A 27,582-nucleotide genomic window follows, 5' to 3' on the forward strand; every position below is an offset into this window, starting at 1 on the left:
GAATGGGGGGAGGGGGCTGTCCTTAGTGGACATTCTCCTTCCAATGTTAAGTGTAGAAGATGGAGCTTAGTTAGAAGATGGAGCTTAGTTTTTTTTTTTTTTTTTTGAGGAAGATTAGCCCTGAGCTAACTACTGCCAGTCCTCTTCTTTTTTGCTGAGGAAGACTGGCCCTGAGCTAACATCATGCCCATCTTCCTCTGCTTTATATGTGGGACGCCTACCACAGCATGGCGTGCCAAGCGGTGCCATGTCCGCACCCAGGATCCGAACCGGCAAACCCCAAGCCGCTGAGAAGCGGAACGTGCGACCTTAACCGCTGCGCCACCGGGCTGGCCCCAAGGCGCTTAGTTTTCTCAGAGGGAAGGGAAGACTCCTGCATAATATTTCAGGTGCCGGACCCCTGGTTGTTCCAATGACCCTTGGGACCAATGCCTCGCACCTTTCTTAGAAGTCCCCTCCATCATTTACTCTTTTCTTGGAATCTAGATCCCTCCTCTGGGACCAAAATTCAGTCTGAAGGCCACACCTTCCCGCACGGCCTGATGCTTTGAGGAAGGTCTGTTGCCCCCTCCCTCCCCAGAGAAAGGCAAAAGCCCAGCGGGTGGGGGTGCGCCCCAGACCACCTGGCGTGAGGACACTGCCTCCGTTCTGGCCAGGCCTGACTCCCTTCCCGCCCTGTCATGGGATCAAGGGGACAGCGCGGGACTCTCTCCGGCCACCCCCCACCCCCAGTTCCACGAGGCGGACTACAAGCCCCATGATGCCGCGGGGCCGAGCTATAACAAGCTCTGTCCGGGGCACCCGCGTCCCCCTCCTCTCTCCCCCCGCATCCCCGCATCCCTCGCCGGCCGCTCGGGCTGAGGGCCGGGCTATGCAGCTGCGGGGAGCCGGGGGCTGCGGGCGCGCGTCCCTGCGGCGGCGGCGGCGGCGGCGTCCCCGGGGCCCGCGCCCCGTGCGCCCCCGCGCCCGCTGCGGGCGTCTGCTCTCTCCGCCGAGCGGCGTCTTTGTGTGCGGGGGTGTGGGAGGCGAGGCGCGAGTCCGCGCCGCGCTGCCGAGTGCCCGCTCCCTCCCCGGGCGGGTGGGGGCCTCTCCGCGCCGCCCGCCGCCGCCGCCGCCTCGCGAGGACGCCCGCGGCCCGCGCCGCCCGCACCGCGCCGGGCGCGCCGCCCCCGCCCGCCGGCGCCGCTCGCACATGCCCGAGCCGCAGCCCTGCGAGCAGGCAGCGCCGGCCCCCCGCCCCGCGGCCCCGGGCCCCGGCTCCGGCGCCGTCCCTCCTCCCGGGCCGGGCGCCGCGGCCCCGGCATGAGGAGCGGGCGATGATCCCCGCCAACGCCTCCGCCAGGAAGGGGCCCGAGGGCAAGTACCCGCTGCACTACCTCGTGTGGCACAACCGCCACCGCGAGCTGGAGAAAGAGGTCCGCGCCGGCCAGGTAAGAGCGCCGTCGGGCGCCGCGGGGACCCCACGGCTGGGCACGCCCGCCCGGCGTGGGGAGGGGGCGCGGCGCGGGCTGTCCCGCCTCCCAGCGAGTTTGCAGCGCTTCTTTGTTCGCAGCCGCAGCTTTTGTGCTTGTTGACCGGGAGAGGGTGATGGGAGCGGCCCCCGCCCGCTCCCCTCCTGCCCGGACCGGCGGCCCACACGTGTTCCGGACCCTCCCAGGTTGGGGTAGGGGACTCTGTGCCTCTCCTCTGCCGGGGCAGGGAGGGCTGCAGGGAGGGGCTGCCGGCTCGGTCTGTGTTCCATGTGGTGGGAGAGTCCGCCCCACTCAGCCGAGCAGCGACACCTCCCGCGTGAGTGCGCGGAGGTGGGCAAGGCCTGCGTAAGGAGGGGGTCACAGGTCAAGGATCAGAGAATAGGCTGTGACACTCCCAGGCATGCCAGCCCCACCCAGTGCCCTCCACCCTCATGGTGAGCGCTTAATCTGTTTGCTCAGACTGGGCAGAGTGCCTGCATCCCTCAGACCCCAGCGGCGGCTCAGAAATGGAGAGGGGAGAGAGACCCTCTTGGGGAAACCCTGAAGGGCCTTGTCCAGGTGCTGAAAGGCGCTCTCCTGCCCTCTGGTGCTGGGTCCTGGCTTCTAGGCGCTGAGGCCCCTAGCCACTGGCCTCGGGAAGGATTTGAGGTTCTGCACACAGAGCGGGCTCCCTAGTTCCTGCTAGTCAGTAAGAACGGGTGGGTCAGCAAGCTTTGGCTGGGCGATGGCCTCCAAGAAGATCGGGTAAGGGATGGGATCTCCTGGCCTTTCTTCAGGACCAAGGCAGGCACTGGTCACAGGTAGCTCCCAACTCTGCCCTTGGCCCCCAGGCCACAGGTAGGCACTCGTGGCTTGGACAGCGTGGACAGAACGCCCTCTAGAATGGAGAAGCAGGAGCCAGAGCTGGACCCAGCCTGCCTTGGTTTGGCTCAGATTGAAGCCCACAGACTTGGCCCAGGTCTGAGACCCTGGGGTCATGGGCTGGGAGTGGTTCACGCAGGAGTTGTCCCCTTTGGGAATATGCCTTTTTAGGGCCATTTCCTGAGTCACAGGAAGTTCAGTTTGAGGAGCTGTCTGCTTCCCAAGGGAAGAGTGAGGTGGAGAGCAGGACATCACCAGACAGTGAGTGAGGTGAGGGTCAGAGTATGTCTCTGAAGTCCTCCGCTGAGCCCTCAGACCAGCACGGCACCCAGCTCTGCATAGCAGTCCCAGGAAACGTTGGGGTGACCTGAGCCTCCAAGCCTCTGGGCTGGTCGGGGTGTCCACGTCCATTCTACCTCCACTTACACAAGGATGCTCCAAGTTGCTCGTCAGACTGTGTCTCTGTTTATCCATCATAAAGGAAGTAGTTTTCAGCCATAGAGGCCTGGTAAAGGAAGTGAGGTCAGAGTGGTAGGTCCTGGGGGACAAAGATGAACAAACCAAGCACAGCCCCTGCCCTCAAGGACACCCCATTGTTGTGATGCGAGTGTGAACAGGGAGGTTCAGTGTGATGTGCAGGGTGCCAAGACACAGACAGCCCGTTCTCTTCTGGCCCTTCTTTGCTTTCCTCCCCTGAGGGCAAAAGAAGACGAGCCTCTGAGAGAGGTTACAGCCGGCAGGGTTTGAGTCTGATCTAAGGAACTTTCCGATGGGATGGTTGATGGTTGGTTGAAGGATCGTTAGGCAGAAGGCTAGTGGCTGAATCTCCAGAATGGCTCAGTTGCACTCCCTGGCCCAGGTGGGTGGTCTGTTTCTTGCAGAGATTGGAGAGAGGCAAAATGCCCTAGAAGAAAAGGCCGTTCACTCAGGCCTCTTGGATTGCTAGTACTCAGGTCAGCAGCCATCTTGCTGAGGGGGGGAGCACTGGAACCTGCTGCACGTGGGGGCAGTTGGGGCCGCTGAGTGTGTTCCTCTGTGCTCCCCTCAGGCTGCCACAGAAACCAGGCACCAGGTTCACCCCTGTCCCTACCCTCCCGTCCCCCTGCCCTGGTGTGTTAGTGTCTCCTCAAAATGGACACCGCCTGCCCTGATCCAGGCCAGGAGGAATATAGGGCACTGGCTGTGGTTAACCCTTGTTCAACCACAAAGGAGTCAGGCCGGTGCTCTCCTTGGCTCTGGGGGTGGCAAGAAGGGGAATGCCAATCAGACTCGGTGGCAGGGGCCCCGGACTGTATCCCAACTCCAGGACTGACCCAGACTGACGTTTGCATCCAAATGTGCACTGCTCGGTCCTCAGGGCATCGGGTTCCCAGGGAGAGCTGAGGGCGCCCGACCCAGCCATTTCCTGCAGGGGAGGGGCCTGGAGGCAGCCACCTCACATGGTAATGAAACCCCCTAGACTCCAGGCATTGCAGCTGGGGGTCCCTGACCTCTGGTCCTCTTGGCACCAACTGTCACAGCAAACAGCCAGGCTTTCCTCAAGCACACAGCAGCTGGGTTTCCCTGGTCTTCGCTTGGCATAGCTGCCTCTTCTTCCTTCCAAGAAAGCCCCGCAGAGGCCCTCCCGTGGGCAGGCTTGGCAATGCTGGCCAGCTGAGGAGGGGGATGGCATGGCAGGCTTCAGAGCAGGTTCGTGGGCTTTGCTCAGCCCCCCAGTAGCTCTTTGGGGGGCGGGAAGCAGGGGGTGGCGGGTGGATGGGAAGTGCTCAGCAGGTGTTTTTTGGGGAAAGGAAGGCTTCATGGCCACCTCTAGCTGGCACCCAACAGTACAAAGGTTGCTGCTGCCCTGCTTCCTGCCATTCAGGTGCCTGCCAGGTTGGGAAGGACGGGGGGTTGTAGGCCAGTGATGTGCCCTTACCCCCTTGGCTGGCGAGGCTCCGGTTCTGGAGTCACGAGTCCCTGGTGTTCCCTGTGGTGGGAGGTGGAAGTTAGACTGTAAAGCTCCCTGTGGGAAGACGGAGGGGGACAGGAGTCTTCCCCTGGCAACAGGCACTCTGGAGGGGCCAGACTGTGGTCCCAGGGGCTACCTCGCCATGGCCCTCCTTCCTCCTTTTCCCAGTTCCTCCTTCTGACCTAGAGATGACATGGGATTGTGGGGCCCCTGGATGCTCAGACAGAGGCTGCCGCACCCACAGTACCTGTTGTGTCCAGGAGCACCTGTGATCTCCTTTCTCCCTAAAGTGGGCAGTCCCGGGTATGGGCTGTCACCACAGCTGGTGAGTTGGGAAGCTCAGGAGAGAGATCCACAAATCCCAGAAACCAAAAATCAATGTGTCTGGGATGAGGGGGAGGGGCTACATGGGGCAGGATGGAGGGGGCGGGTGGAGGGAGAGTCTGCCTGCTACCCCCACCTGCCCACCTCAGCTTGGGGAACCATCCTGCCTCTCTCCCCCTTAGCTCAGGCATACCTGGCCCTACACCTCACATCGGGTGGAAGAGCTGAGAAGCAGTGACCAGTGACCACACCAGACTCTGGCTGTTCTCCCTGGGGCTGGAGGAGGGAGGAGGGCAGGGAAGGGAGAGAAGGCTTATTAGTATGCGAGGCCCCACCCTCTGGGCCCCTTGCCTTCCCTCTCCAGCCCCCAGGCTTAGTCTGTACATTTGGTACGTCCTTGTAAGATTTTACCTACAAAAGGATTCTGCTAGTGCTAAAAAAGCTTGAAAAATACCCCACTAGTGCATGTGGGTTCAGGAGGTATGCATGTGCAAATGTGCTGGCAACGAACACGTGTGTTATACGTGAGTAGACCCCTGCAGAACCAGAGGGCAGCTGGGCGTGCATGTGCTTGTACACTTAGTGGTGCACATGTACTGTGAGTATGGAGGCAGGAGTATGAGTGTGTATCCTTATGGTACCTGTGTGTGTGTGTGTGTGTGTGTAGGTGTGTGCCTGAGTGGCAGCAAGGAGGCTCTGCCCAGGGAGCCCCAGCTCCTAAGCTCGAAGGACCCCTGCTTTTGACTCCAGCTGAGGCCTGCTGGGGTGCGGAGTTTCCGTTCTCTACAGGAGGAAGCCTGGGTGTTGGGTTTCATGGGAAACCTTTTCATTCCAGCAATTAAATGGCTGCAGAGGAAGTTAATGAATTCTCCCACCTGGGCCCAGGGCAAGGTGCCACTTCCACTGCAGGCTCTGCTTTGGGCGGATGGGGGAGCTTCTTCTCTGGGGCTTGGCTGGGTGTATGCAGGGCCCACCTCGGCCCTGGAAAACAGCAGTGCCCTGGGGACGCTAGGGAGGGCTGTCGGGAGAGCTCCTGAGGAGTGGGGGTGGAGAGGGGCACCCCTGCTCAGCAGGCAGTGCCAGCATCTCTCTGGAACCTAGAGCTGAGGCACCTGAGGGGGAGGTGGCAGGCAGCATCTGGCGCCCTGGGGCCGGGCGGGGTGCCCTGCCAGCTCCCCGGGGCCTTGTTAGCAGCAGCAGCAGCAGCATGTGGGGCAGGGCTGGTGGGAGGCATGGATGGTTCATCTGCAGCCCCCTGGGAAGGCCTCCTCCTGACTTCCCCAGCTAGCCCAGGGTCTGTGGATCCTCCACCACTCCCATCCCAGGGCTTACGACCCCAGTGGGGACAGACCCCAAGGGGCCCAGGCCAACTCATAATAGGCAAAGAGTAAACAGTGCTCCCCTCCTCTGGGGAGCTGGTGTAGGGGAGCTGCAGGGCAGCGGCTCGCGTCTCCAAGCCCGGCTCAGAGGGCCACAGGGGCCAGGCTCACTTTTCTTTTGAGGCTCCTAGTATATTTAAAGATGGAGAAATGCCAGCACAGAGTTATAAAAGTTATATGAATAATTTAAATTATTTAAAATATTTTATTTTTGACAAAGGAGTTCGGATTCATGTTTTAAAATATTTACCTTTGGCTAGAAGGCTTATAGCGAGAAGCAGCAGTCCCCGCTCTTCCTGTCCGTACCTCACCATCTCTTTGCCCAGAGGCGACCACTTTGAACTCTAGGCTGTTTTGTTATTTCCCTCCATAATTATAAACAGCATACTTCTACAGCTATTTATTGGTTTATCAGTTTTACACTTTATTGCTTCCCCCCCCATGCCCCTTAAATATAGTCATCTATGCGTTTGTTTGACAAATATTTCTTAAGCACCGGTTATGTGCCTGGCGTTGTCTAGGGACTGGAGGTATAGCACTGAAGAGAACGGACAGGGACCCTCCCTTTGTGGGGCTTACCGCTAGATGAGGGAGACAATGAAAAACCAAACAAGCAATTTAACGTTGGACAAGAACTAAAAGCAGGATAAGGCGCAATAAATAGATAAATAGCAGCTGTCATTTAAGATGGGTTGTCAGGGCAGTTCTTTGTAAGGAGGTGACATTTGAGCAGTGATCTGAGTGAAGTGGCTCTCCAGGGTATCCAGGAGAAGGTGGTTCCAGGGAAGGCCGCTGTGTGGGAGTGGCATTTGGAGCAGAGGTGGGAGGCCGCATGAGTTCAAAGAGTCGTCCAGGGCTGTCGGATTCTATTCTAAACAGGATGGGAAGCCACAAGAAGGTTTTGAGGTAACAAGCGTCAGGACTGACAAACATTTCACAGGATGATGGTCCCCACAATGGGCTATGTGGAGAATAGATCTAAGGAGCCAAGAGAGGCGTGAAGGGACCAGTGAGGAGGCCATGGGGACACCAGGTGAGAGATGGTGTGGCTACCGACGCCCAGGATGGTAGCCTGAGGTGATGGAAACTAAGAAGACTCTGGATCTATTTTGAAGGTCAGGTTTTGCTGATGGATTAGATTTGGAAGGTGAAAGGAGAGGAAGAGAGGAAAACAGTTCCAACGTTTTTCACCTGAAAAGGGAGTGAATTGAGGTACTGTTTACTGTGGTGGGAGGACTGGGCAGATGCAGCTGTCCAGGATCGGCTGGAGTGAAGGAAGCGAGGGGAAGAGGAGAGTGTCTTGTAAAGAGATAACTCACATACCTATGCCGCATAAATTTAGCCCTACCCTCAGCCCATGTTTGCAGCTCTTCACTGCCTATGGGTCCTGTCCCCATGCTATTCTCTGAATAAAAGAGCACTACTGCCAGACCTTGAGAGTCCAAGAAGTCTTTCTTTCGACTCCTTGGCTTGCCGAGCCCGCATCAGTCATGATGTCCCACTTTGTTTCATGAAGTAAATTATTTTTTCATATTTTTCATAGGATATCTTCCCCCTAAAAAGTTTTCTTCTGTTTCCTGCATTGACAGTGTTCCCTCTGGGTTTTTAGCATCTATTTGCATGTTTTGGTCTCTTTCGAGTTGGCGATTTTCCTCAAATATCCCGTCACCCTTGGCTGTTGGGGCGAATCTAAGAATGGAGGTGAGGAGTTGCTGATGCACAGTGCCGCTGTAAGATGATTGGGTGGCAAGCTGGCCTGCCTGTGGTAGGATCCCCAAATGTCTGTACACAGAGGTCTTTGGTGCCTCTAGTTTCTCCAAGGAAGAATTCTCCAACCTCCTGCGAGCGGTAGGATGGGGCAGTGATGTGCATAGTCTGGCTGCCAGTGGTTGAGGACCTGAGGCTGAGAAGGGACCAGGCTTTCACTGTTTGCAGCCTCGTGACCTCACCCTCAGGTCAGTGTCCCGAATCCAGGTCACGTTCGTAGGTTCTGGGCGTTAGGATGTATACTTATATTTTTGAAGGGCACCACCATTCAACCCACTATGATAGGTTTTTTTTTTTTTTTAATATATATCAAATTTGGAAAAATTTTGGCTATTATTTCTTTAAATTTGTCTCCTTTTACCCACTTACTTACCCTATCCTCTGGGACTACAATTACACATATGTCAGAATGCCTTATAGTGTCTCACAGATTGCTGAGGCTCTTTGAATGTGTTTTTAGTACTTTTTTCCTCCTCTGTGCTTCAGCTTGTATAGTTCTGTTGCTATGTCTTCAAGTTCACTGATTTTTTTATTCTGTAGTGTCTAATCTTCTGTTAATGCCATCCAATGAATTTTTCATTTCAGATATTGTACTTATCTCCCATTTCTTTCCACATTGCATTCTTGTTTTTCTTTAAACTCCTGAGCATATCGAGCCATTCATCATCTTTATTATTTCTGAATATAATGTGTTTCTATTAAATGACTTTTCTCCTAATTATGAGTCACATTTTCCTACTTCTTTGCATGTCTAGTAATTTCTTTTTCCTTTTTTGGTGAAAAGGATTGGCCCTGAGCTAACGTCTGTTGCCGATCTTCCTCTTTTTGCTTGAGGAAGGTTGTCACTGAGCTTACGTCTGTGCTAATCTTCCCCTATTTTGTATGTGCGATGCTGCTACAGCATGGCTTGATGAGTGGTGTATAGGTCAGCACCCAGGATCTGAACCTGTGAACCCAGGGCCACCAAAGCAGAGCACGCAAACTTAACCACTATGCCACTGGGCTGGCCCCAAATGTCTAGTAATTTTTTTTTTTTTGAGGAAGAGTAGTCCGAAGCTAACATCTGCCACCAATCCTCCTCTTTTTGCTGAGGAAGATTGGCCCTGAAATACAGCCGTGCCCATCTTCCTCTACTTTATATGTGGGATGCCCACACAGCACGGCTTGATAAGTGGTGTGTAGGTCCGTGCCTGGGATCTGAACTGGTAAACCCTGGGCTGCCAAAGTGGAGCACAAACTTAACCACTATGCCACCGGGCTGGCCCCAAATGTCTAGTAATTTTTAACTGGATGTTGGATATTGTAAATCTTGTGATGTTAAGCATCTGGATTTTTTGTCTTTCTTTAAAGAGTGTTAGGCTTTGTTCTGGCAGACTAAGTTAAATTACTGGCAAATCAGCTTGATCCTTTTGAGTTAGTTTTTCATCTTTATTAGATTGGGTCTAGGTGAGCCTTTTCTGCAGGGATAGTTCAGCCCTCCTACTGAGACCTTCTCAGGTCTCTGTCGAATACCCTGGGGACACAACAAGCACTCTCCACTCCAGCAGGTCGGAGCTTGAATGCGTCCCTGCCCTGGGTGAGCCCTGAGAATTTGTCAGCTTTTTGCTTCTTTCTGCCTGGTCTTGTTGATTTAGCATTCAGCAAAGATGCAAAGGTACCCCATGCAGATTCCTGGAGCTCTTTTTTGTTTTTTTGCATAGCTCCCTCCTTCCTGGAACTCTGCCCTGCAACTTGTAGCTATGTCAGCCTCCCTTATCCCCTGTCTCTATGTGCTCCACCCCTCAGTAGACTACACACTCTGCTGGGGATTCCCCTCCCTGAATTGCAGTCTGGAATGTTCCTCCAGGTAGAAATCCAGGCAATCACAGGGCCCACCTCATTTGTTTCTCTTACTTCAGGGATCACAGTCCTGGTCTACTTGTTGCCTAGTGTCTGAAAACAGTTATTTCATATATTTTGAAACAACAGTTTTCTCTGTTTATGGCAGAAGGGTATTTCAGTTACCTCATCATGGTTGGAGTAGAAGCCTGTTCCTGGCATTTTAATCAAGCCTTGGGAAGGAGAGGAGTTACGTGCATGTGGTCAGTTCATTAAATTAACTAGAAGTCCTAGCCTCCTGAAATATATTTAAATATTTATGTTGAACAAACATATGCTTTTATCACCCAACAAAAATCTCATACAATGTAGTCATGCTATTTTTTATAACATTTGTAAAAAATGTTAATACATCACGTCCCACGGGCACAGGATGTGGGTTTGAAGTTGTACCATGAATATGTTCTTTCATTCCTATCATTGTATTGCTGCAACTTTTGCTAAGCCTCACTCACTGGTAATGTCAATGACCTAAATTGGTGGCCCTTCCTGAAGGTGTGGTCTTGGACCCCTAGGTTAGGTCCTGTCTCCGGTGCCATCCTAGGCCAACAGCCTCATTCGACCATCCTTCGGCCCCAGGCTTCCTCTTCACAGGCAGCCCACTGGGTCTTGGAGGGGTGAACCCACGTGGTTGCTGCCTGGTTGGAGTCTCTCGGGCTCAGATAGGCTGCCTCAGAAGTGACAAGGTCTCCGTCCTCACCTCCTTCTCCAGGTGGACATCGAGCAGCTGGATCCCCGTGGGCGGACTCCCCTGCACCTAGCCACCACCCTGGGGCACCTCGAGTGTGCCCGTGTGCTCCTGGCACACGGGGCAGACGTGGGCAGGGAGAATCGCAGCGGCTGGACAGGTGGGCACCTCTGCTCACCCTGGCCCCACAGCCAGGGGCTCCCCAGCATCAGAGTCCCTCCTCTGGTTGGCTGAAGGGAGCCCGTGGCAGGGTCCCGTGCTGTGACATTGCCTTCCCCTCCCCCAGTGCTTCAGGAGGCTGTGAGTACCCGGGACCTGGAGCTGGTGCAGCTGGTGCTGCGGTACCGGGACTACCAGCGCGTGGTGAAGCGGCTGGCGGGCATCCCCGTGCTCCTGGAGAAGCTGCGCAAGGTGAGGGCCAGCCCCTTAGCCTCCCACTGTAGCCCTTGAACCCTGTCTCTAGTGCAGGCTTAGCTACTCTCCTTCTCATCCTCCAGGCCCAGGACTTCTATGTGGAGATGAAGTGGGAGTTCACCAGCTGGGGTAAGAGGCACTGGGGGGCCTCACTGGGCACTCTCCCACCTCAGGGCCTTTGCACTTGCTGCCCCTCCTGCCTGGAGCACCCTTCCCATAGCTCTTCCTGTGGCTCCTTCTCATTGTTTAGTTCTCAGCTCAATGCCACCTCCTCAACTAGGCCTTTCCACGCTGCCTCAGACACTGTCTCGATTCCATTATTATTATTTCTTTCACTTTGTAATGGTTTGCTCATTTGTTTGTTTGTTACCTGCCACCCCTTGCTAGAAGGTAAGCTCCAAGAGGGCAGGGGTCCTGTCTTGTTCAGTGTTGTGTCCCCACTGACTGGAATAGTGCCTGGCACACAGTAGGTGTTCAGTAAATATTTGTTGGAGGACTGATGAAAGATTGAGTGAGTAAATTAACAAACGGTGGATGCTAGGGACTTAGTGATGGCTGCACATGCCTGTCCCCAGCCTCAGGTTGCTCACCCCTGAGTGACTGTAGTCTACAGTTGTGTAGGGGGAGGCGGGGGAGAGCTGCTCTCCCACCAGTTCCCTCACCCCTTCCCCGCCACACCACTGACCCTGATCCCCACACCCTGAGGTGGCCCAGGTCGGGTGGACCAGGCACACTGAAGCCACTTCTGGCCTTCCTTTCCGTCTAGTGCCCCTCGTGTCCAAGATCTGCCCTAGCGACACCTACAAAGTGTGGAAGAGTGGGCAGAACCTACGGGTAGACACCACGCTCCTGGGCTTTGACCACATGACGTGGCAGCGAGGGAACCGCAGCTTTGTCTTCAGGGGCCAAGGTCAGGCAGGAGGGAGGTGGGGCAGGGCAGGGAGGCTGGGGACAGCCCCATGCCATCCCTGACTGCCCTGTGCTGTTCCGTGGCTGGCAGACACAAGTGCCGTGGTCATGGAGATTGACCATGACCGCCGGGTGGTGTACACGGAGACTCTGGCACTGGCCGGGCAGGACCGCGAGCTCCTGCTGGCTGCGGCCCAGCCCACCGAGGAGCAGGTGCTGAGCCGGCTCACCGCGCCCGTCGTCACCACACAGCTCGACACTAAGAACATTTCCTTTGAGAGGTGAGTGGGCATGGCCTTGATAGCCTGGAGCCAGTCCAGTGAGGCGCCCCCTTACCTGGACCACCCTGCCTCCCCAGGAACAAGACTGGCATCCTGGGCTGGCGCAGTGAGAAGACGGAGATGGTGAATGGGTATGAAGCCAAGGTGAGGCCACAGACCTGGCCACGCTCTTGCCTACAGTGAGCTGGGCAGGGGTTTCCTGACCACCCTTTCTCAGCCTTGGAGGTGCAGAAGCAATGCGGCATGGAGGGAAGGGCCTAGACTAAGAGGCAACCGATGAGACTGGCCCGAGTTTATTGAGCACTTATTATATTGTATTCATATTCAAGGCACTGTTCTGGCATTTTATATGCATCTATGTATGTATATACAACACGCACACGCATATATGTATATATATGTGTGTATATCACACACACACACACACACACGCTCCTTTAATCCTTACAACAACCCTTTCAGGTAGGTCTATTATTATTCCCACTTCACAGATGTTTATTGAGCTCTTTCCATGGTATCGCATTTAATCCTCAAACAACTCCATGAAGTAGGGTATCGGCCCATTTTACGATGAGGAAACAGAGGCCTGGAGTGGCTCAGTGACCTGCACAAGGTCGCCCAGCTGTAAGTGACAGAGCCAAGGTTCAGCCCGTGGCTGCCTGACTCCAAGGCCAGGCCCTTACCCCTAAGAAGACTGTGTTGGTCACTCTGGGACCCCTACATCGCCCATGTGGACCACATGGTGCCGCCGATGAATGAAGGGACTAACAAACACTTGCAAGGTTCTGTTTTGTTGTTTCTTCCTGGAGGCCTTCCCTGGTTCTGGAGGCCAGGGAGGCCTCTGCTTTTTGTTCCCCCAGCCCTGTGTTCCCCCTACCTGAGCGTGTATCACACCGTGTTATAACTGTCCATTTTCTTGTCTCTTCAACTCAACTGTGAGCCTTAAGAGGGCAGGGATCATGTTTGGCCTTGCTTGTTCACCACTCTATCCCTGATGCCTGCCTCAGTGCCTGGCACATAAAGCCTCCTCACAAAATGTTTGTTGAATGAATAAGAGAACAAATGAATGACTTCATATATTTACTTGCCCAAAGTCCTGGAGTAAACAGGAGCAAGCAGCTCCCCAACCTTCCTTGCAAGAAGTGTTCATAGTGCCTCTGGGGGCAGGGGGTTGGGGTACCAGAGCTGTCTTTGAGCCCTTTCCTTATCTGTCTCCAGGTATATGGGGCATCCAACGTGGAGCTCATCACCCGGACACGGACAGAGCACCTTTCAGAACAGCACAAGGGCAAGGTCAAAGGTAATGAGGCCGAGGTAGATCGGGGAGATGTGAGGAACGAGCTCCCACTTGAGCGCCTCCATTGGATTTCCTCTGACATCCTAGCGAGAGCCAGGATAGCTTATTTAGGCAAATCGGTTTCAATTCAAGTGCCAAATCCTAATGATTGATAGTGGCTGCCTGGAGTGTTGCTAAGAAGATTCTAAGGCATTTGGGCTCAATGGGAAGGAATGCTACAATTGATTACTAATGTCTGCATTGGATTTTGGAGGGAGTAGAAATGCTGTGTATACTATTTATTGGCCATTCTAGTCTAGTGGGACATGCCCTAGGCAGAAAGTCAGGGGGCCCTGCCACTGATTCTCTGTGCCTGTTGATACCACATCTGACTCTCTGGGCATCAGTCAGTCTGTCTAGAGTGGAAAGACATAACTCCTACCTCACAAGGGAACAAAATGAAGTCGTTAATATGGAAGTGCCTGAAGGAAAACCCACACATACACCTGCATATCCCAAAACTGCTTATCAAACGCAGGTATTTTTTGTCCAGTGTCACCAACCTGGAGAGTGACACTTTTGGAAGTTTCTCCTGAGCTCCAGGCCTACTTTTATAAGCTGTGCTTATAGTGTCCCTGGTCCCTGCCCCTTGGAGTCCTGAACCCCCTTCAGATGAAGGTTTCTGGGTGTGTGGTGTGAGTGAGCAATCTCCCCCCCCCCCCCCCCCCCCCCCAGGAACCAGCCTCCTCCCTAGGTCTTAGGCGCTGTCACTTCTGAGGGCTGCAGTGTCCTCTGAGATGCCACATTTCTTGTAGGCTGTAAGACACCTCTGCAGTCCTTCCTGGGAATTGCTGAGCAGCATGGGGGCCCCCAAAACGGGGTGAGTGTGTGCCAGGGGCTCCCCTATGTGGAAGGGTGTGGATGTGGCTCAGGAGGAGGCCTGGGAGGCCTCCTGCTTAGCGTGGCCTGTGTGGACCTCCTTTACACAATGCCCAAGGCCCCGTCAGCTCCACAGCAGCAGGGGGGACAGCTCTGGGGCCCAGAATCCCAAACGGTTGGACTGGCATCAGGAACTGAGAAGGGCTCCTGGGCCCCTCCCCGTGTGGTACAGACCCTGATCACTCAGACTCTGAGCCAAGCCAACCCCACTGCCATCACCGCAGAAGAGTACTTCAACCCCAACTTTGAGCTTGGCAACCGTGACATGGGCCGCCCCATGGAACTGACCACCAAGACACAGAAGTGAGGCCCCCTGCTGGTGCTGGGGAGGGCTGGGTCGGGCAGGGCAGGGGGTCAGGGGCTCCAGAGGTGCTGGGAGGCCATAGCTTCTACAATGTCCCTTACCCCTTGGGATCTGGTGGGGGCAGGTTCAAGGCCAAGCTGTGGCTGTGTGAGGAGCATCCCCTGTCCCTGTGTGAGCAGGTGGCCCCCATCATTGACCTCATGGCCGTCAGCAATGCGCTTTTCGCCAAGCTCCGGGACTTCATTACCCTGCGCCTGCCTCCAGGCTTCCCTGTCAAGATTGGTGAGACCCCACCGCCGTTTCCTTTCAGCCCCAGTTGGGGGTGGGGTGGGGGTGGGGCTTAGATGAGGTAAAGGGGGAGTTCTAAGGTGTGAGGGGGTGGGTAGTGGCGCCTGATGGTTTCCTTATCCTCAGAAATCCCGATCTTCCACATCCTCAACGCCCGCATCACCTTCGGGAACCTCAATGGCTGCGACGAGCCGGTGCCGTCGGTGCGAGGCAGCCCCAGCAGCGAGACCCCTTCTCCGGGCAGCGACTCGTCCAGTGTCAGCAGCTCCAGTTCCACGAGTGAGCCGCTGCCCCTCTCCGAGCCCGCCCTCCCCTGCCCTCCCCTACACAGCAGAGCGCTCGCCGGGGCAGGGGGGAGGCCCAAGGGGTGGGCCCGGCCCCGTCTGACCCCCAGCCCGGCACCCTCAGCCTCGTGCCGCGGCTGCGAGATTTCCCCCGCCTTGTTCGAGGCCCCGCGCGGCTACAGCGTGCTGGGCGGCCAGCGGGAGGCGGCGACCCGCGATGACGATGACGACTTGCTGCAGTTCGCCATCCAGCAGAGCCTGCTTGAGGCAGGCAGTGAGTACGACCAGGTGCGTCCCCGTGGCCGCTCCGGCCTCCAGACTGTGGGCCGTCCTAGCTAACTGGCCCGCGCCCCCTCCCTCCAGGTCACCATCTGGGAGGCGCTAACCAACAGCAAGCCGGGTACTCACCCCATGTCCTGCGAGAGTCGCCGACAGGACAGGTCAGTGCCTGCCAGTCCTGAGAGAGTTTGGAGACGCCTATCTCCCTCCCCCCCACGCCCCTACATATGCACAGAGTACTGTCATAGTGGGTGAGGACAGTGCCAACTGAGCAGCCCCTCTTGGCCCAGAGAAACTGTGGTGCCCTGTTAACAAGAGGGCTTCTACCACCACCCTTTCCTGACTCGGTGGGTGAGCAGCTCTCCAAAAGTGGCCACGGAGTAGGGTCCAGGCCTCTTGGTCGTCAGACCCTTACCAAGCCGGGTGTGGGGCTGGGGTTCTAGAAGATACCCACATACTCTGGGCAGCCGTCTACTGGGAGGATGAGTTTTGTAGGGGCTGGGATCTGCCACAACAGGCTGGGAGTCAGGGAGGTGACGCGGGACTCATGGCCTCCACTGGAGGGTGGCGAGGGGCGCTCCGTCCTGGGGCCTCCACGCTGTCTCCCGGCCCCGCTTATGGGCAGGTGCGCCCCGGAGCCCGCGACGTATCTTACCCGCCCCCAGGAGCACCCCGCCCACGCCGCAGCGCCAGCCCGCGCCCCCAGCCGCCCTGGCGACGGTCCCCAGCCCGCGGCCCAGCCCCGGCTCAGGCCCAGGCGGCCACGCGTTCCGGAGCTACGACGAGCAGCTGCGGCTGGCCATGGAGCTGTCGGCGCAGGAGCAGGAGGAGCGGCGGCGGCGCGCGCGCCAGGAGGAGGAGGAGCTGGAGCGCATCCTGCGGCTGTCGCTGACGGAGCAGTAGCGCCTACTGCCGGGCCCCTCAGCCACGCCACGCGTGCCCGGCCCGGGAGCCAGATCCGCCCCGGCCCGCGCGCCCGCCGAGCTGCGGCTGGAGACTGGAGCGGCCGCCTCGGGGACTTAGCGGCGTCCCAGGCACCAGAGGGGGAGGGCTTTGGCACGGCCGCGGGGTACCTTTCCGGGCCAGGGCCCTGGAGGCAGCTGGCACGGCCCGGTCCCCCTGCTTTGCTGTATCCTGACCCCCACTCCTCTTCCCTGGGCTCTGACCTGTCCAAGGGCGGAGCCAGGCGGTCCTGAGGAGGGAGATGGGTCCTTACAGGAGCACTGTCCCCATCCCTTGCTCCTTCTGGCCGGTCCTCCTTTCTGCTCACTGACCCCACTCCAGGACACTGCCCGTGAAGCCTTTGCATCTCCGCTCTTCACCCCTGGGGGGCAGCTGAGCTCCCCACGTGCTGTGTTGCAGCTTGTCCCAGACACGAAGCAGCACGTCAAGGGCCCAGCCCCTCCCCAACCCCGGCATTTCAGCGTCAAGTGCACTTAGCGGGGTGCCCGGTTCCCCCAGCCCCCACACCCCTCCCGGGTCTCAGGGTGGTCCCAGCTTCTCTTTGGGCGGCCAGAGGTTTGGAGTCCCTATCCCACGTTTTTGTGATCTGGGAGGGTGCCCAAGGTGGCCCCCCGGACCTGGGCAAGGCCTGGCTCCCTCATGGTGTCTTTGTGGATGGGGGTAATACTGGGCTGGGGGCAAGCACTAGGCCCTACACTAGACAGGACACAGAGGGGTTGCCCAGGGCCCTGGCACCACCACCCATCCCTTCCCACCAGCTGCTGCTAGCCCTCTGTGGTTGTGCGTCCCACTTGCCCCAACCCAGGGGCTGACTCTAAAACCCTTCATCCAATGGTGCTAACCCCCGGCGCTCCCCTGCCCCACCCCACCCACCCAGAGAAGCACAGACCCCGCCAGGGGCAGGGGCCCACCGCACACCCTTGTCCGGGTTCTCTCGGACTGGCCTTCCTGGTTCAGCCAGTGAGGCTCAGAAGGGACACAAAAAGGATGAAAGAAAAGAACAAAGAGAAACTGTTCCTCTCACCCCCTTCCCTGATGCCAGGGGCACCAGACTGATTCTGAGGCACAAATAAAAGAGGCTTCAAACCCGAGGCTTTTCCTACCTAGCTTTACTGGGGAAGAACACTACAGACCTGCGGGTTGGAGGTTCCTTCTGAACCTCAGTGTGGAAAGGGCTCCAGGTAAGAGGATGCCTGGCGGGTCCTGAGCCCAGGGTTGCATTCGTCAGGCCCCCCGGGAGCCTGGAGGTAGCATTTGCAGAGGCTGGGGGTTTTACCCCCACCCTTCACCCCCACCCATGCAGGAGGCACAGACTGAGCGCTTAGTAAGATATTTCATTCGGTACGTGTTGTTTTCCTCCTAGAGTCAAGGCCACAGCAGAGGGCTAGGGGCTGTGTGTGTCTGTGTGTGTGTCTGTGTAGAGGAAGTGTGTGAACCTGCTTCCTCATGCCAGTTCTCTCGTTAGTTCTCCGGCGGGGGTGCCGCGAGGACGCCGCCCTCTCCCCTGCGGATGGAAAGAAGAGCCCTCTGCTATAGACTGCTGGGTTTAGCCAAGGGGTCCGGTTCTACAGCCAACGGCTTGTGTATGTCTGGAGGACTGAGGTGACGCACGTCCGGTTTACCACTCGGGGTGGTGGAGTCAAGTGAGCTGATTAGAGGGAGAAGCGTTGTAATTTTCCCCAGCCAGGCTGGGGAGACCCGTCAAATCGCCACCCCTTTGAGGTCAAGCCCAAGCTCCCCAATATCCCCAAGCATCGCGCTAATACTAAGCACTTCCCCTGCCCTGGCTGGGGGACAGAGGGAACCCCGCCTCGCCGTGCAGCACCATTGCTGAGGCCTCGTCACCCCGGGCCTCCCAAGGCCAGCTCCTGCCGAGTCCCGGATGAGGAACACAGCCTGGCGGGCGCCAGACGGACGCGAGTCTCCGCGACGCTCCGTTCGTCCAGGACTCCCGCGAGGGGCGCAGTTCCCTTCCCAGTCCCGCCCCTGGCCCCAGCCCAGAGAGGCGGGGTCCGGAGCTCCGGACCAAAAGTCGGGACAGGGCCGAGACCGTGCGCCCGGCCCGGCCTTGCCCCCCGGCGCGCCGCGCTAGTCCGTGCCGTCCACCAGCTCGCACAGCATGTTCTCCAAAGCCGTGATGCGCCGCTCCTGGGCCTGCACCTGCTCGCGAAGGGCCTTGATCTCCTCCAGCAGCGTCTCCAGGGTGTGCTGCTGCTGGGGCGCGGAGCACAGAAGAGGCGGTGTCGGGCATGGGGCGGTATGGGGATGTGTAGACTCGGCTGGGTGGAGCCAGGTCGGATCTTACCGACAAGGGGGCGTCGCTGGCCGACTGGCTGCGGCGGGGCCCAGAGGGTGGGCGCACGTCCAGGATGTTGCGCTTGGTGACCCGGAGCTCGCGGTGCTTGGGGGGCACGTAACCGTCCCTCAGCGAGATGAGCACGGGTTCGGCGTCCTGGCCTGAGAGCCATTCGTCCGCTTCTAGGGCCGGCTCGGGGCCCGGAGTATCTGGATATAGGTCGTCCTGGAACAAGTCTGACTGCGGGGTTGGGGGGACAGGAGGACGAGTGTCAGCAGGGTGCCGGGCCTGCTCCGCTCCCTTCCGCCCACCTCGGAGCCCTGCCCAACCTCTCTCCTGGCCCCTCACCTTTCGGGGCACAGTCATGATGATGGGTTCACACTTTCTTTCGTGCAACTTGTAGAACCTATAAGGGAGCGGGGTCAGCAACCCCGCAGGCTCCCACCCCCTTAACTTCTGCCTGGGACCAAGGGGCGAGAGGCCCTCACTTGCTGAGCGCCTACCATGCATTGCACTTTAAACATATTATTGGTTCGGCTGGTAAAACACTTCTGATGGGGTGTTTATCATCATTTTACAGATGAGAAAACTTAAGTTCAGAGAATGTCAAGCTAGTTAGCGCCGGGGCTGGCACTGGAAACAAGCCTGTTGGACACCCCCTCCCCAAGGCTCTCTTTTCCAAGGATGACGCTAATGGGGAAGCCCCGGTGTCTTCCCCGATGGGAAGTGGGGACAGAGGCAGGTATGTGGGAAGGACAAAGGCTGCTGACCTGGCGATCTCACACTTGCTGACATCCAGTCCCCGCTTGGGCATGAATCCCATGCCTCTCTGCGGCTCCTTGCTGCTGAACGTGTTCAGGTAGTGCACGAAGGGTGGTTCGTCGGTAATCTCAAAGTACCGAATGCTGCTGTCGCCCTGCAAAACCAGTGGGTTCAGAGACCCGCTGGGTGGGGCCCTCCACATCTCGTCCAGCCCCCTGTTCTCGCCTCCCGGCCGCGAGCACCTTGCCGCATAGGTAGACGATGCTGGAGTCGGGATCGTAGAAGGGCAGTAGGACCCCGTTGCTTGTGTCCATCTCCTGCAGTGCCACTGGCTCCTCGAAGTTGTTCTGCCCGAGCACAGGAGGCGTGACCAGTCCTGACCTGTCCTCTGTGCCACTTCTGGATCCCCTGAAGCCCCTTAACGCTTCCTGCCCGCCCCAAACCCCATGCGTTCCCAAGACAGCTCTGGTGAACGGAACTGCAGGCCCCGCCCCTGGACACATCGCTCCCAGTCCCCCGCACATATACCCCCTGCTTCGCCGCATGCAGTCACAGCAAACCACCCCCAGGGACTCGGCATCACCAGGCGGGGGCGCCAGCGTGGGCTCCTTCGGGCGACGCAGCAAAACTGGGCAGAGGGGTGGGTGTGGGGATGGCAGGTGCTGCAAAGGGGGCAGCAGCCTCCAGCCCTGTCCAGGTGGGCATGCCCTGCGGGTGGGGGGCGCCTGGCCCCTCTCCCGTGATGCCAGTCCCCGGGGCACACACCCCAAGCTTCCAGCTGCGTTACCGGGTCCCACAGGCCCAGCTCTCGCTGGCTCATGCGGGTGAAGCCCGTGGTGAAGATATGACCCTGGCGCGTGAAGACCGCCCGCATGGGCCTCATTCCCTCGTGGGCCGCAAACCTCTCCTGAGGGTAGGGGGGAGACAGGGAGAGGCGTCACCCCGCTGCCTGCCCTGAGGATCCTGGCGGGCTGAGCAACCAGCTTGCTGACTTGGGTGTGGGGCGCAAGGGTGGGAAGGGAGACAAAAGGGAGCCTAAGTACTCAGCTTCCTGGGGGGGCCTTGGCTGGCCCCAGGCCTGGAGAACGTCCAGATCCCGAGCCCTTAAGCGCCCTCAGAGGCTGATCCCTAGAGCAGGGGACGTCTGCTGGCTCCCCGGGGTCGCAGCGAGGCTTTTCCCAGACGGGAGCTCCCCGCTCCGCTTCAGCCCTCTTGGGCACGGGCCACGGCCTGGGAGGGCGCTCCTGGCTGACCCAGCGAAGGAGCGAGCGCGCGCGCCCGGCGCGCCCGGCGCGGCCTGGCCTACCGGGTCCCAGAGCGCGAGTTGCCGCTCACTCATCCTGCTGAAGCCGGTGCTGAGTAGCTTCCCGTCTGCGGTGAAGACCGCCCGCAGCGGGCGGGCGCCCTCGTGAGGCCGGGCTCGCTCCTGCTCGCGGGGTTAGTGGGTTAGAGCCCCTGCCCGGCCGCGCTCGACGCGCGCACTCGGCGCATACATGCACGTGCCCCGCGCACCCCGCACCCCGCGTTAGACGGAGGCTAGTGAGGCAGACGCCGCCGCCCTCCCAGGGCACCCAGCGCGAGAGGTGCCCCCTATCCCTGCCCAGCGCGTCAATTAGGGCGGAAAGGGAACTGCCCGTGAGCCAGCGACAGGCCCCGGACCCTGGGAGATGGCGCTGGGTGCCGGCTGAGAGGAGAAGGGGTCCGAGAGCTCAGGTTTCATGCAGGTTCGTGGGGGAGAATAGGGTTTGCAGCTTCTCCTCTCCTCACTCACAAATAGAGGAGCCCGCCTGTGAGTTTCTGAGATGCGTGGGGTGGAGGGGGGGGGGAGTGGGGAGGGAAGAGGAGCGGGGCAAAGAAAAGCTGGGGGCTTCCTTAGGGTAGGGAGCTGTGGTTCCAGACACGGAGGGGGAGGATTGGTCTCTGCAGTTAGGGTGGAGGAGGTGAGAACTGGAACCGGGGGCTCAGAGGACTACGGGGACAGGGGCCTGACAGCTGGTCCCAGGAGTAAAGGCTGGGGAGCGGCCAGACCGGGCACTCACCGCCACCACCTGGCCCTTGCGGGGGTCAATAATGCGCAGGGTCTTGTCCTTGCAGGTGGTGGCTAGCAGGCTCCCATTGCTGTTCCAGCACACGCTGTGGATGACGTCAGGGTGCATGTCGTCGAGACTCAGGAGCACCTCCCCGGTGCCCACGTTCCAGATGATGATCACATTGTCACCACCTGCCCAGAGTGGCCAGGCAACGTCACCTGCGCCTTACCTTTCCAAACCCCTCCTCTATCCCCCACATCTACAGTAGGGACCCCTCCCCAGGCTGCCAGACCTGCACTGAGTAGGACATTTCGGGCAGTGGGGTGCCAGGAGAGGATGCCCACACGCTTCGAGTGGCCCTCCAGTGTGATGATGGGTTCTGTAATGTTGCGCACAGGGGTATAGTCTGGAATCTGCCACACCTGGGTAGGAGGAAAAGACGTAGGGTGGGTGGGATGAGGAGCCGGCTTTGTCCCTTCCCTCTACAACTCCCCTACCCACCCACCCCCAACCCTACTGGCTCTCTTGAATGGTAAAGGGTCAAATGCAGGGCAAGAGGTAATGGCGCCTGCCTGGGACAGAAGCAGCTGGGAGTCAGGAGGGGGCACTGCCAGCTTTCCAGAGACCTCCCTATTCACCCCTGCAGGGAGAGTTCAGAGCACTGCCCCCTGCTCTTCAGGCCCCAAGTTGGCCACGGCTATAATTAGTCCTAAGCAGTGCATCCTGGGAGGGGGTGAGCATGTAGCTAAAAATAGCCTGGGAGCTGGGCAGGGCAGGGCCTTGGGACCCAGCAGCTCCTCTACCACCTTCCCTAGCACAGGTGAGGCAGCCCTCCCTGCTTCCCCTGCCCAACGGCCCAGCAGCATCCGCCTGGCTCCTACCATGATGGTGGTGTCATCTGAGGCACTGGCGATGACGTTGTCATTGTGTGGGCACCAGTCGATGTCCAGCACAGGGGCAGTGTGCCCAGTGACCAGTGGGAAGTTCTTATCCACACGCCCTGTCTGGAGGGGTCAGAGAGGGAGATGTGGGGCCACTCTCCTGTGTGTTTTTTCTGGGGTGGGCAGCGGATTTGTTTACATCTCAGTTCTCCATCATCAGTTTTCTCTTTGCAGACCCCTCTCTGAATCTCCAACCCCTCCAGCCTACCTCCTGTACTTCACTGAAAGCAGATAGAGTTGAAGTCTTTTAATATTCGGGAATTAGACACAGAGAGGTAAGATGACTTAACCAAGGACACACAGCAAGATACAGGTAGAGCCAAGACTTGAACTTGCAGTCCAGTGCTCTTCCAAAAACACCTGCTTGGAGGAGGCTGTTCTTGGGCCTGTTCCCCCAGTTGGAATGTCTATGGGAAGCCCCTGGTGGAAGATGTCAAGGTGAGGTAATACGCAGCGCAGTACCCAACAGCCCTTTCCTAGCCGCCCTTGGCAGATCTCCCCCTTGTCACTGGCTGTACCTTGGAACCACAAGCAGCAGGCACTCCTGGTGCCTGCTATCCCCCAAGCTGTGCTAGGGCTCATCTATTTTTGGTCTTTATGGGCTGTTTGTAGGGGTTCTGAGGCCTTTCCTGGGGCTGGCATTGGCCCAGACGAGGTAGTAGGAGAGAGGGGTGGCCGGGTGGCATTGGAATGGCACTTGTCCTGGGGGCGGAGGTGGCTCCAGCTGAAATTCGAGCCCTTGGGATGGTGTCCTTGGATGGTGTCTGCATTGTCCTGGTGTGAGTCACTAGCTATTGTCAGGCCTCTTCCTGACCCTGCCACCTGTGGGGCCTCACCTAACAAGGTGTAGGGGCAGAATCCAGGTCAAGGTCATGCTTTGGGGTGGCCATCCTAGACATGGAGATGGCTGAGGGGCTTAAGGCTACTAGCGAAGGTGGAGGTCATTGCCTGGCCCTCATCCCTCGGTAGGGAGGGCTCTGGCCTTCTGTGTCAGGTCCCCCTGCCCTTTGCCTCACTGCAAGAACCAGAGTGCAGAAGTGGCCAGGGACTCATTGGATAGAGCTTGACCCTGTTCTCAGTGTGCTGCTCTGGGGTGTGATTTAATCAAATGGTTGCCCTGGGCTGAGGAGAGAGATCCCCACACCCAAAACATGAGGGGGTACAGCATTAGGAGAGAGAGGAACAGAATCTGGCCAGGTCTTGGCTCCACCGCTTCCCAGCTATCTCCATCACTCCCTCCTGGTCCCTCCTGGGAACAGGGTGCCGTGTGAAGAGGATGGACTAGGAGTGGGTGCGGGCCACCATGATGGTGCTGTTCTGGGAGGGGTGAGGGGACCTCCAGGTTGGTCCCTGAGGGCTTGGGGACAGGGAGCAGCCAATCCACACAAACTGCCCTCTTGATTGAGGACCAGAACTACGTGAGAACACAGGCTGTTGTAAGAGTCCCCAGGGGCCACAGCCATTGTCCTCCCGCCTGCGTGTTTCCCCTCATCCCTCACCTTGGCCAGAGGCAAGACGATAAAGGCACCTCCACCTCCAGCCTCCACAATAATGGCCAGGAATTTGGGGTTGACGGCACAGAAGGAGCTGTCCCAGGTGACCTTGGACACACGGATGTCCTCGTAGGCCTGGTCAGCCTTTGCTGCCTGCCCAAACACATGGCGGAACTTGCTCTGCCGAACCACGCGCCGGCTCATGTCTGGGGGCAGAGAGGGAGGATCTCAGTGCCCAGAAATGCCTTTGGTCCTTAGTCCTGTGAGCTGTGGGAGGGAGGAAGAGTAGGGGGCAGGGGGCAAGTGAGAAAGGTTATCTGGCCAGGAGTCAGGTATAAATTAATATAGAGTCTGGTCCTAGAAGCAGGGAGCTTTCTTCAAGATGACTAAAGTATGGAAAAATTCTTTGCCACCTATAGAGTGCTGCTTAATGCGAGGGGCTAGGATTTGGAGCCTGACTTCTCCTTAGAGACCCAGGCTGGAGCGACACTGGAGCCTGGCTGGGCCTGAAAGCTTTCTGGAAGTTAAAGTGGTTTGGGGAGGAGCCTCAGCGCCAGGCTGCTCTCCCACTGCCAGCCTTGGATGAGCATCTCTTCACGGAAGTGGTTTATCTCCCAGAGGCACCTTGTTCAGAATCAGAGGCCTTGGCTCAAGGCCAGCTGTGGGGCTAGGACTGCTGCCCCCCAACATCCTACACTCCTCATCTCTAGCATACTTCAGGCAGATGGGGTCTTGCTTTTTTCTAAAAATTTGCCAAGAAGTTCCTACTGTCAGCTAACCTGAGTCCTTCCTGCTACTGCTTTCATCAATTTCCTCCCATGTTGTTGGGGGACACCAGTGTAAGGTGGATCTCTTCTCCTTCCACTCCTCTCTGCACTGGCTTTCTCCAAGAGGCCCTGACCATGGTCTTCTGGCTTTCGCCTGCCTTACTTTGGTACTGCATCTCCTCTGGGTCCTCTCTCCTACTAAACTCTCCTAGGGTGGGGTCCTTGACGCCCGGCCAGGGCCAGATTTGAGGGAATGGGGAGGGTAAGGTTCCTTTTCTCCAGCCAGGCCTGCGCTGCGCTCTTCCCCAGAGGACGCGCCGAGCTTTCCCAAGCTCCAGCCACTGACTCCTGCTCCTCCCCAGCCCCAGGCATCCCTGTGCCCTTCACGGCACTTCTGCGGCCCCAGGCCTGAGGCCCGGCCTCCCCACACCCTCCTCCGCCTCCTGCCCCGGCATTGCGTTTATGCGAGACGAGGTGTCTGCGCCCTGTGGGCGCGCGGGCCGCTGTCCGGCCAAATATAGACACCAAGTCAGCCCCGCCGGGACAGAATTTGGCGGCCAGGGGGAGGGAGCGCAGACCTCTGCCCCCTCCAGAGACCCCGCCCGCTCCGCTGGCTGCAGGGGTGGCGGTGGTGGCGGGGGTGGTACCTGGTCCTGAGCAGGCCGAGGGGCGCTCACGCTGCGACTCCTCTGCGGAGGGGGCTGGGGTTGCGCCTGGGGCCCAGGGAGGCGTCAGGGCGCCGGAACTGCCTCTCCGGGTGTCGGCGGCGTCTGGGGCCCGGGTGTTCGGCTGAGCGCTCGGGCCGCTGCTTGCGGCTCTCCGGGGCCGGGCGCCGCTGCAGTCCCAGCTGCCGCTGCCATCAACCTGCGGAGGCGGGGCCTAGCCAGGGGGCGGGACTAGAGCTGCCCCGCCCCCTCCAGCGGCGGGAAAGTCGAGCGGTGCGGGCTCGGTGCGGCTGGGCCGCCGGCCTGGGAGAAGCGTGAAAAGTAATTGTGCCAGTGCGCACTGGGTGTGCGCTCTCCTTTCCCGCCCTCCGCGCCTCCCGGTGGGCTGAGGAGGCCCAGGTTCCCAGACCCAGAGCTGGGCGCTGAGAGAGGGAGCCGACAGCCGCGCAAGATCGGGTGCCTCCGCGCCGCATTCCTGCTGCAATCGCACTCCCAATTTAGCCCTTCCCGTCCGGCCGGGGCTGCGGGACTGCACGTCCAGACGCTCCTGGGGAGAGGTCCCGGAAGATGCTCTCGGGGAGTAGTCTCAGCCCTTGGATGAGGGCCTAGGATGGCACAGGGCAGCTGCGAGGGTACTCGACAGAGGGCTGTAAATGTTAGTTATTGTTGTTAATAGCGATAGCGACCACTTGAGAACCTAAAACGCTGGCACTGTGTTAGTCATTTCACCCCGTTAGAGAGGATTCCATTGAGCAGGTCAGAAAGCAGCCTGAAGACTGGTGGGGGGGCAGGGAGAAAAGTGAACCCACTTTAAACCCTTGGGAACACCAGGTTCAAGGAGAAGCGGCCGGCACAGGTCTTTGGCCAATCAAATTTCAGACGCCCAACCTGACTCCTGAAGTCTTCTGGGCCTTGTTTGAATGGGTGCCTGACTTTTCCAGTGAAGTCCCCGCACCCACCCCCGCCAGGACCCGCGGACCTGAGTATTGACCAAGGTTAAGGGGGAGATAAAAAGGACCTTGATAAATACAGCCAGTGAAGAAGAGCTAGTCCCTAGAGGTGCTGTCTACTCAGCGCCCTCCCCACTGCCTGGATTTCTTCTTTTGGATCATAAGGCCCTGGAGGCCAGTTATTACTTCCCACTCTACAGGGCACACATGGGCATCAATGAAACGCAGCCTTCTGGAGGGCAGAGGTCAGCATTGGGGGTAAAGGGGAGGGAAAGTGGTGGGAACCTCGAAGGCCCCTTTGTTTCTCAGGAAGATTCCAAGTATTCAGTGCCTTGTAGGGGAACAGAATCAGAAACTGTTACAGGTGCTCCAGAAATAATTTGTGGCATGGGAGGCCATAAGTTTAGATGAGGAATCTGCCTTTTACCTAAAGACTTCAGACACATGATTAGGAGGGAAAGACCTGAGTGACTCAGTTGCTCCTTAGTAACAATAGCCCACACTTACTATGTGCCAGATACTGTTCTAAGGGCTTTACACATATTAATTCCATTCTGATAACAGCCTTCTGAGATGGGTACTGTTATCATCCTTATTTTACAGATGAGGAAACTGAGGCACAAAGAAGTTAAGTAGCTCATTCATCACTCAACTGGTAGCTGGTGAAGATGAGATTCTTACCCAAGTCGTCTGGTGTCTAGGTCCATGCGTTTCAGCACCATGCACTCCTTGAAGGACAGTGCCAGTTTCTCTCACAAGTGCTGATACTGAGTTATGCTTTGTGGCACAGAGGAAAGGATGCCTGGACTAATTAGAAAACTAGAGTTCCAACCCTGGCTCTATCACTCTATTTTTGCAGCTCTCTAGGCTGTAAAATGAAGCGGGCTGGGTCAGATTCTTTCCAACTCTGCACCATTTGTTGGCAGAGAAGGGATTTGATATGCTGCCTCCTATCCTGAAATGGCATCTTTTCTTCTCCCTCTCCTTTCCTCCTCTTTAAAGAGAGCTAGGCACTCCCTTCTAGAGGGAAGGGTCTGAGACTAGGTGTCAGTAATCTTTCACTCCATCCTGCCTTCAGTTCCATTATCTGGGGGTGGGGGCTTGGGGGTGTGCTCTCCAGGTACAGGACCAGGGATTCACAGGTATTGCTTGGACCTGGCCTGCCTCAGCCCTGCCCTCTGGCCTTCTTCAGGCTGCCAAGGCCTGGCAGAGCTGTGGGTGGGCGCAGCCAAGGCACAGAGAACCAATCAGGGGAAGAAGCCACTTGGACTTGGTGCTTTCCCTTGCTGTTACCTCTTTGAACTGTTAGCTAGCCTCTGAACTGCAATCCATGGAAGACAGGCATGGATTTCCTTTAGCTATTTTCTGGAAGAGGTGGCATGGTGGTCTATTTGCTTTGGCTAGAGTGCCAAGACTGAGCT

At 58.0% G+C, this 27,582-nt stretch overlaps 2 protein-coding genes across 19 annotated transcripts; one reads left to right on the forward strand and one right to left on the reverse strand.

Moving 5' to 3' along the window:
* Positions 1 to 1,163: 1,163 nt before the first annotated feature.
* Positions 1,164 to 17,348, forward strand: ANKRD13B (ankyrin repeat domain 13B). Of its 8 annotated transcripts, none has more exons than XM_070227793.1 (16): positions 1,218 to 1,430; positions 4,453 to 4,609; positions 10,345 to 10,480; positions 10,607 to 10,731; positions 10,818 to 10,863; positions 11,501 to 11,644; positions 11,735 to 11,924; positions 12,002 to 12,068; positions 13,143 to 13,224; positions 14,016 to 14,080; positions 14,312 to 14,442; positions 14,568 to 14,725; positions 14,858 to 15,010; positions 15,140 to 15,303; positions 15,379 to 15,455; positions 15,920 to 17,348. In XM_070227793.1, exons 2-16 carry the CDS (start codon positions 4,478 to 4,480, stop codon positions 16,488 to 16,490), a joined length of 2,241 nt encoding a protein of 746 aa, XP_070083894.1. In that variant the 5' UTR covers positions 1,218 to 1,430; positions 4,453 to 4,477; the 3' UTR covers positions 16,491 to 17,348. The 8 variants fall into 8 exon arrangements, 6 of the variants coding, with proteins under 6 accessions (XP_023508920.1, XP_023508924.1, XP_070083894.1 ...); XM_023653154.2 differs by having other exon boundaries at positions 15,960 to 17,348; XR_002811642.2 differs by having other exon boundaries at positions 1,292 to 1,430; positions 14,623 to 14,725; positions 15,960 to 17,348.
* On the reverse strand, positions 17,349 to 26,052 carry CORO6 (coronin 6). Of its 11 annotated transcripts, none has more exons than XR_011423392.1 (12): positions 25,194 to 25,734; positions 23,786 to 24,046; positions 22,227 to 22,349; positions 21,638 to 21,767; positions 21,355 to 21,536; positions 20,622 to 20,741; positions 19,844 to 20,222; positions 19,558 to 19,662; positions 19,324 to 19,469; positions 18,902 to 18,959; positions 18,563 to 18,793; positions 17,349 to 18,468 (listed from the first exon to the last, which is right to left on the reverse strand). XR_011423392.1 is itself a non-coding variant. In XM_023653160.2 (12 exons), the coding sequence occupies exons 2-12, from the start codon at positions 23,981 to 23,983 to the stop codon at positions 18,346 to 18,348; spliced, it is 1,536 nt and encodes a 511-aa protein (XP_023508928.1). In that variant the 5' UTR covers positions 23,984 to 24,046; positions 25,194 to 25,734; the 3' UTR covers positions 17,349 to 18,345. The 11 variants fall into 11 exon arrangements, 9 of the variants coding, with proteins under 9 accessions (XP_023508928.1, XP_023508927.1, XP_070083908.1 ...); XR_011423393.1 differs by having other exon boundaries at positions 17,349 to 18,471; XM_023653160.2 differs by having other exon boundaries at positions 20,103 to 20,222.
* Between the last annotated feature and the right edge of the window lie 1,530 nt (positions 26,053 to 27,582).

This window comes from Equus caballus, chromosome 11 (assembly GCF_041296265.1).
Source record: "Equus caballus isolate H_3958 breed thoroughbred chromosome 11, TB-T2T, whole genome shotgun sequence".
Lineage (NCBI taxonomy): Eukaryota > Metazoa > Chordata > Mammalia > Perissodactyla > Equidae > Equus > Equus caballus.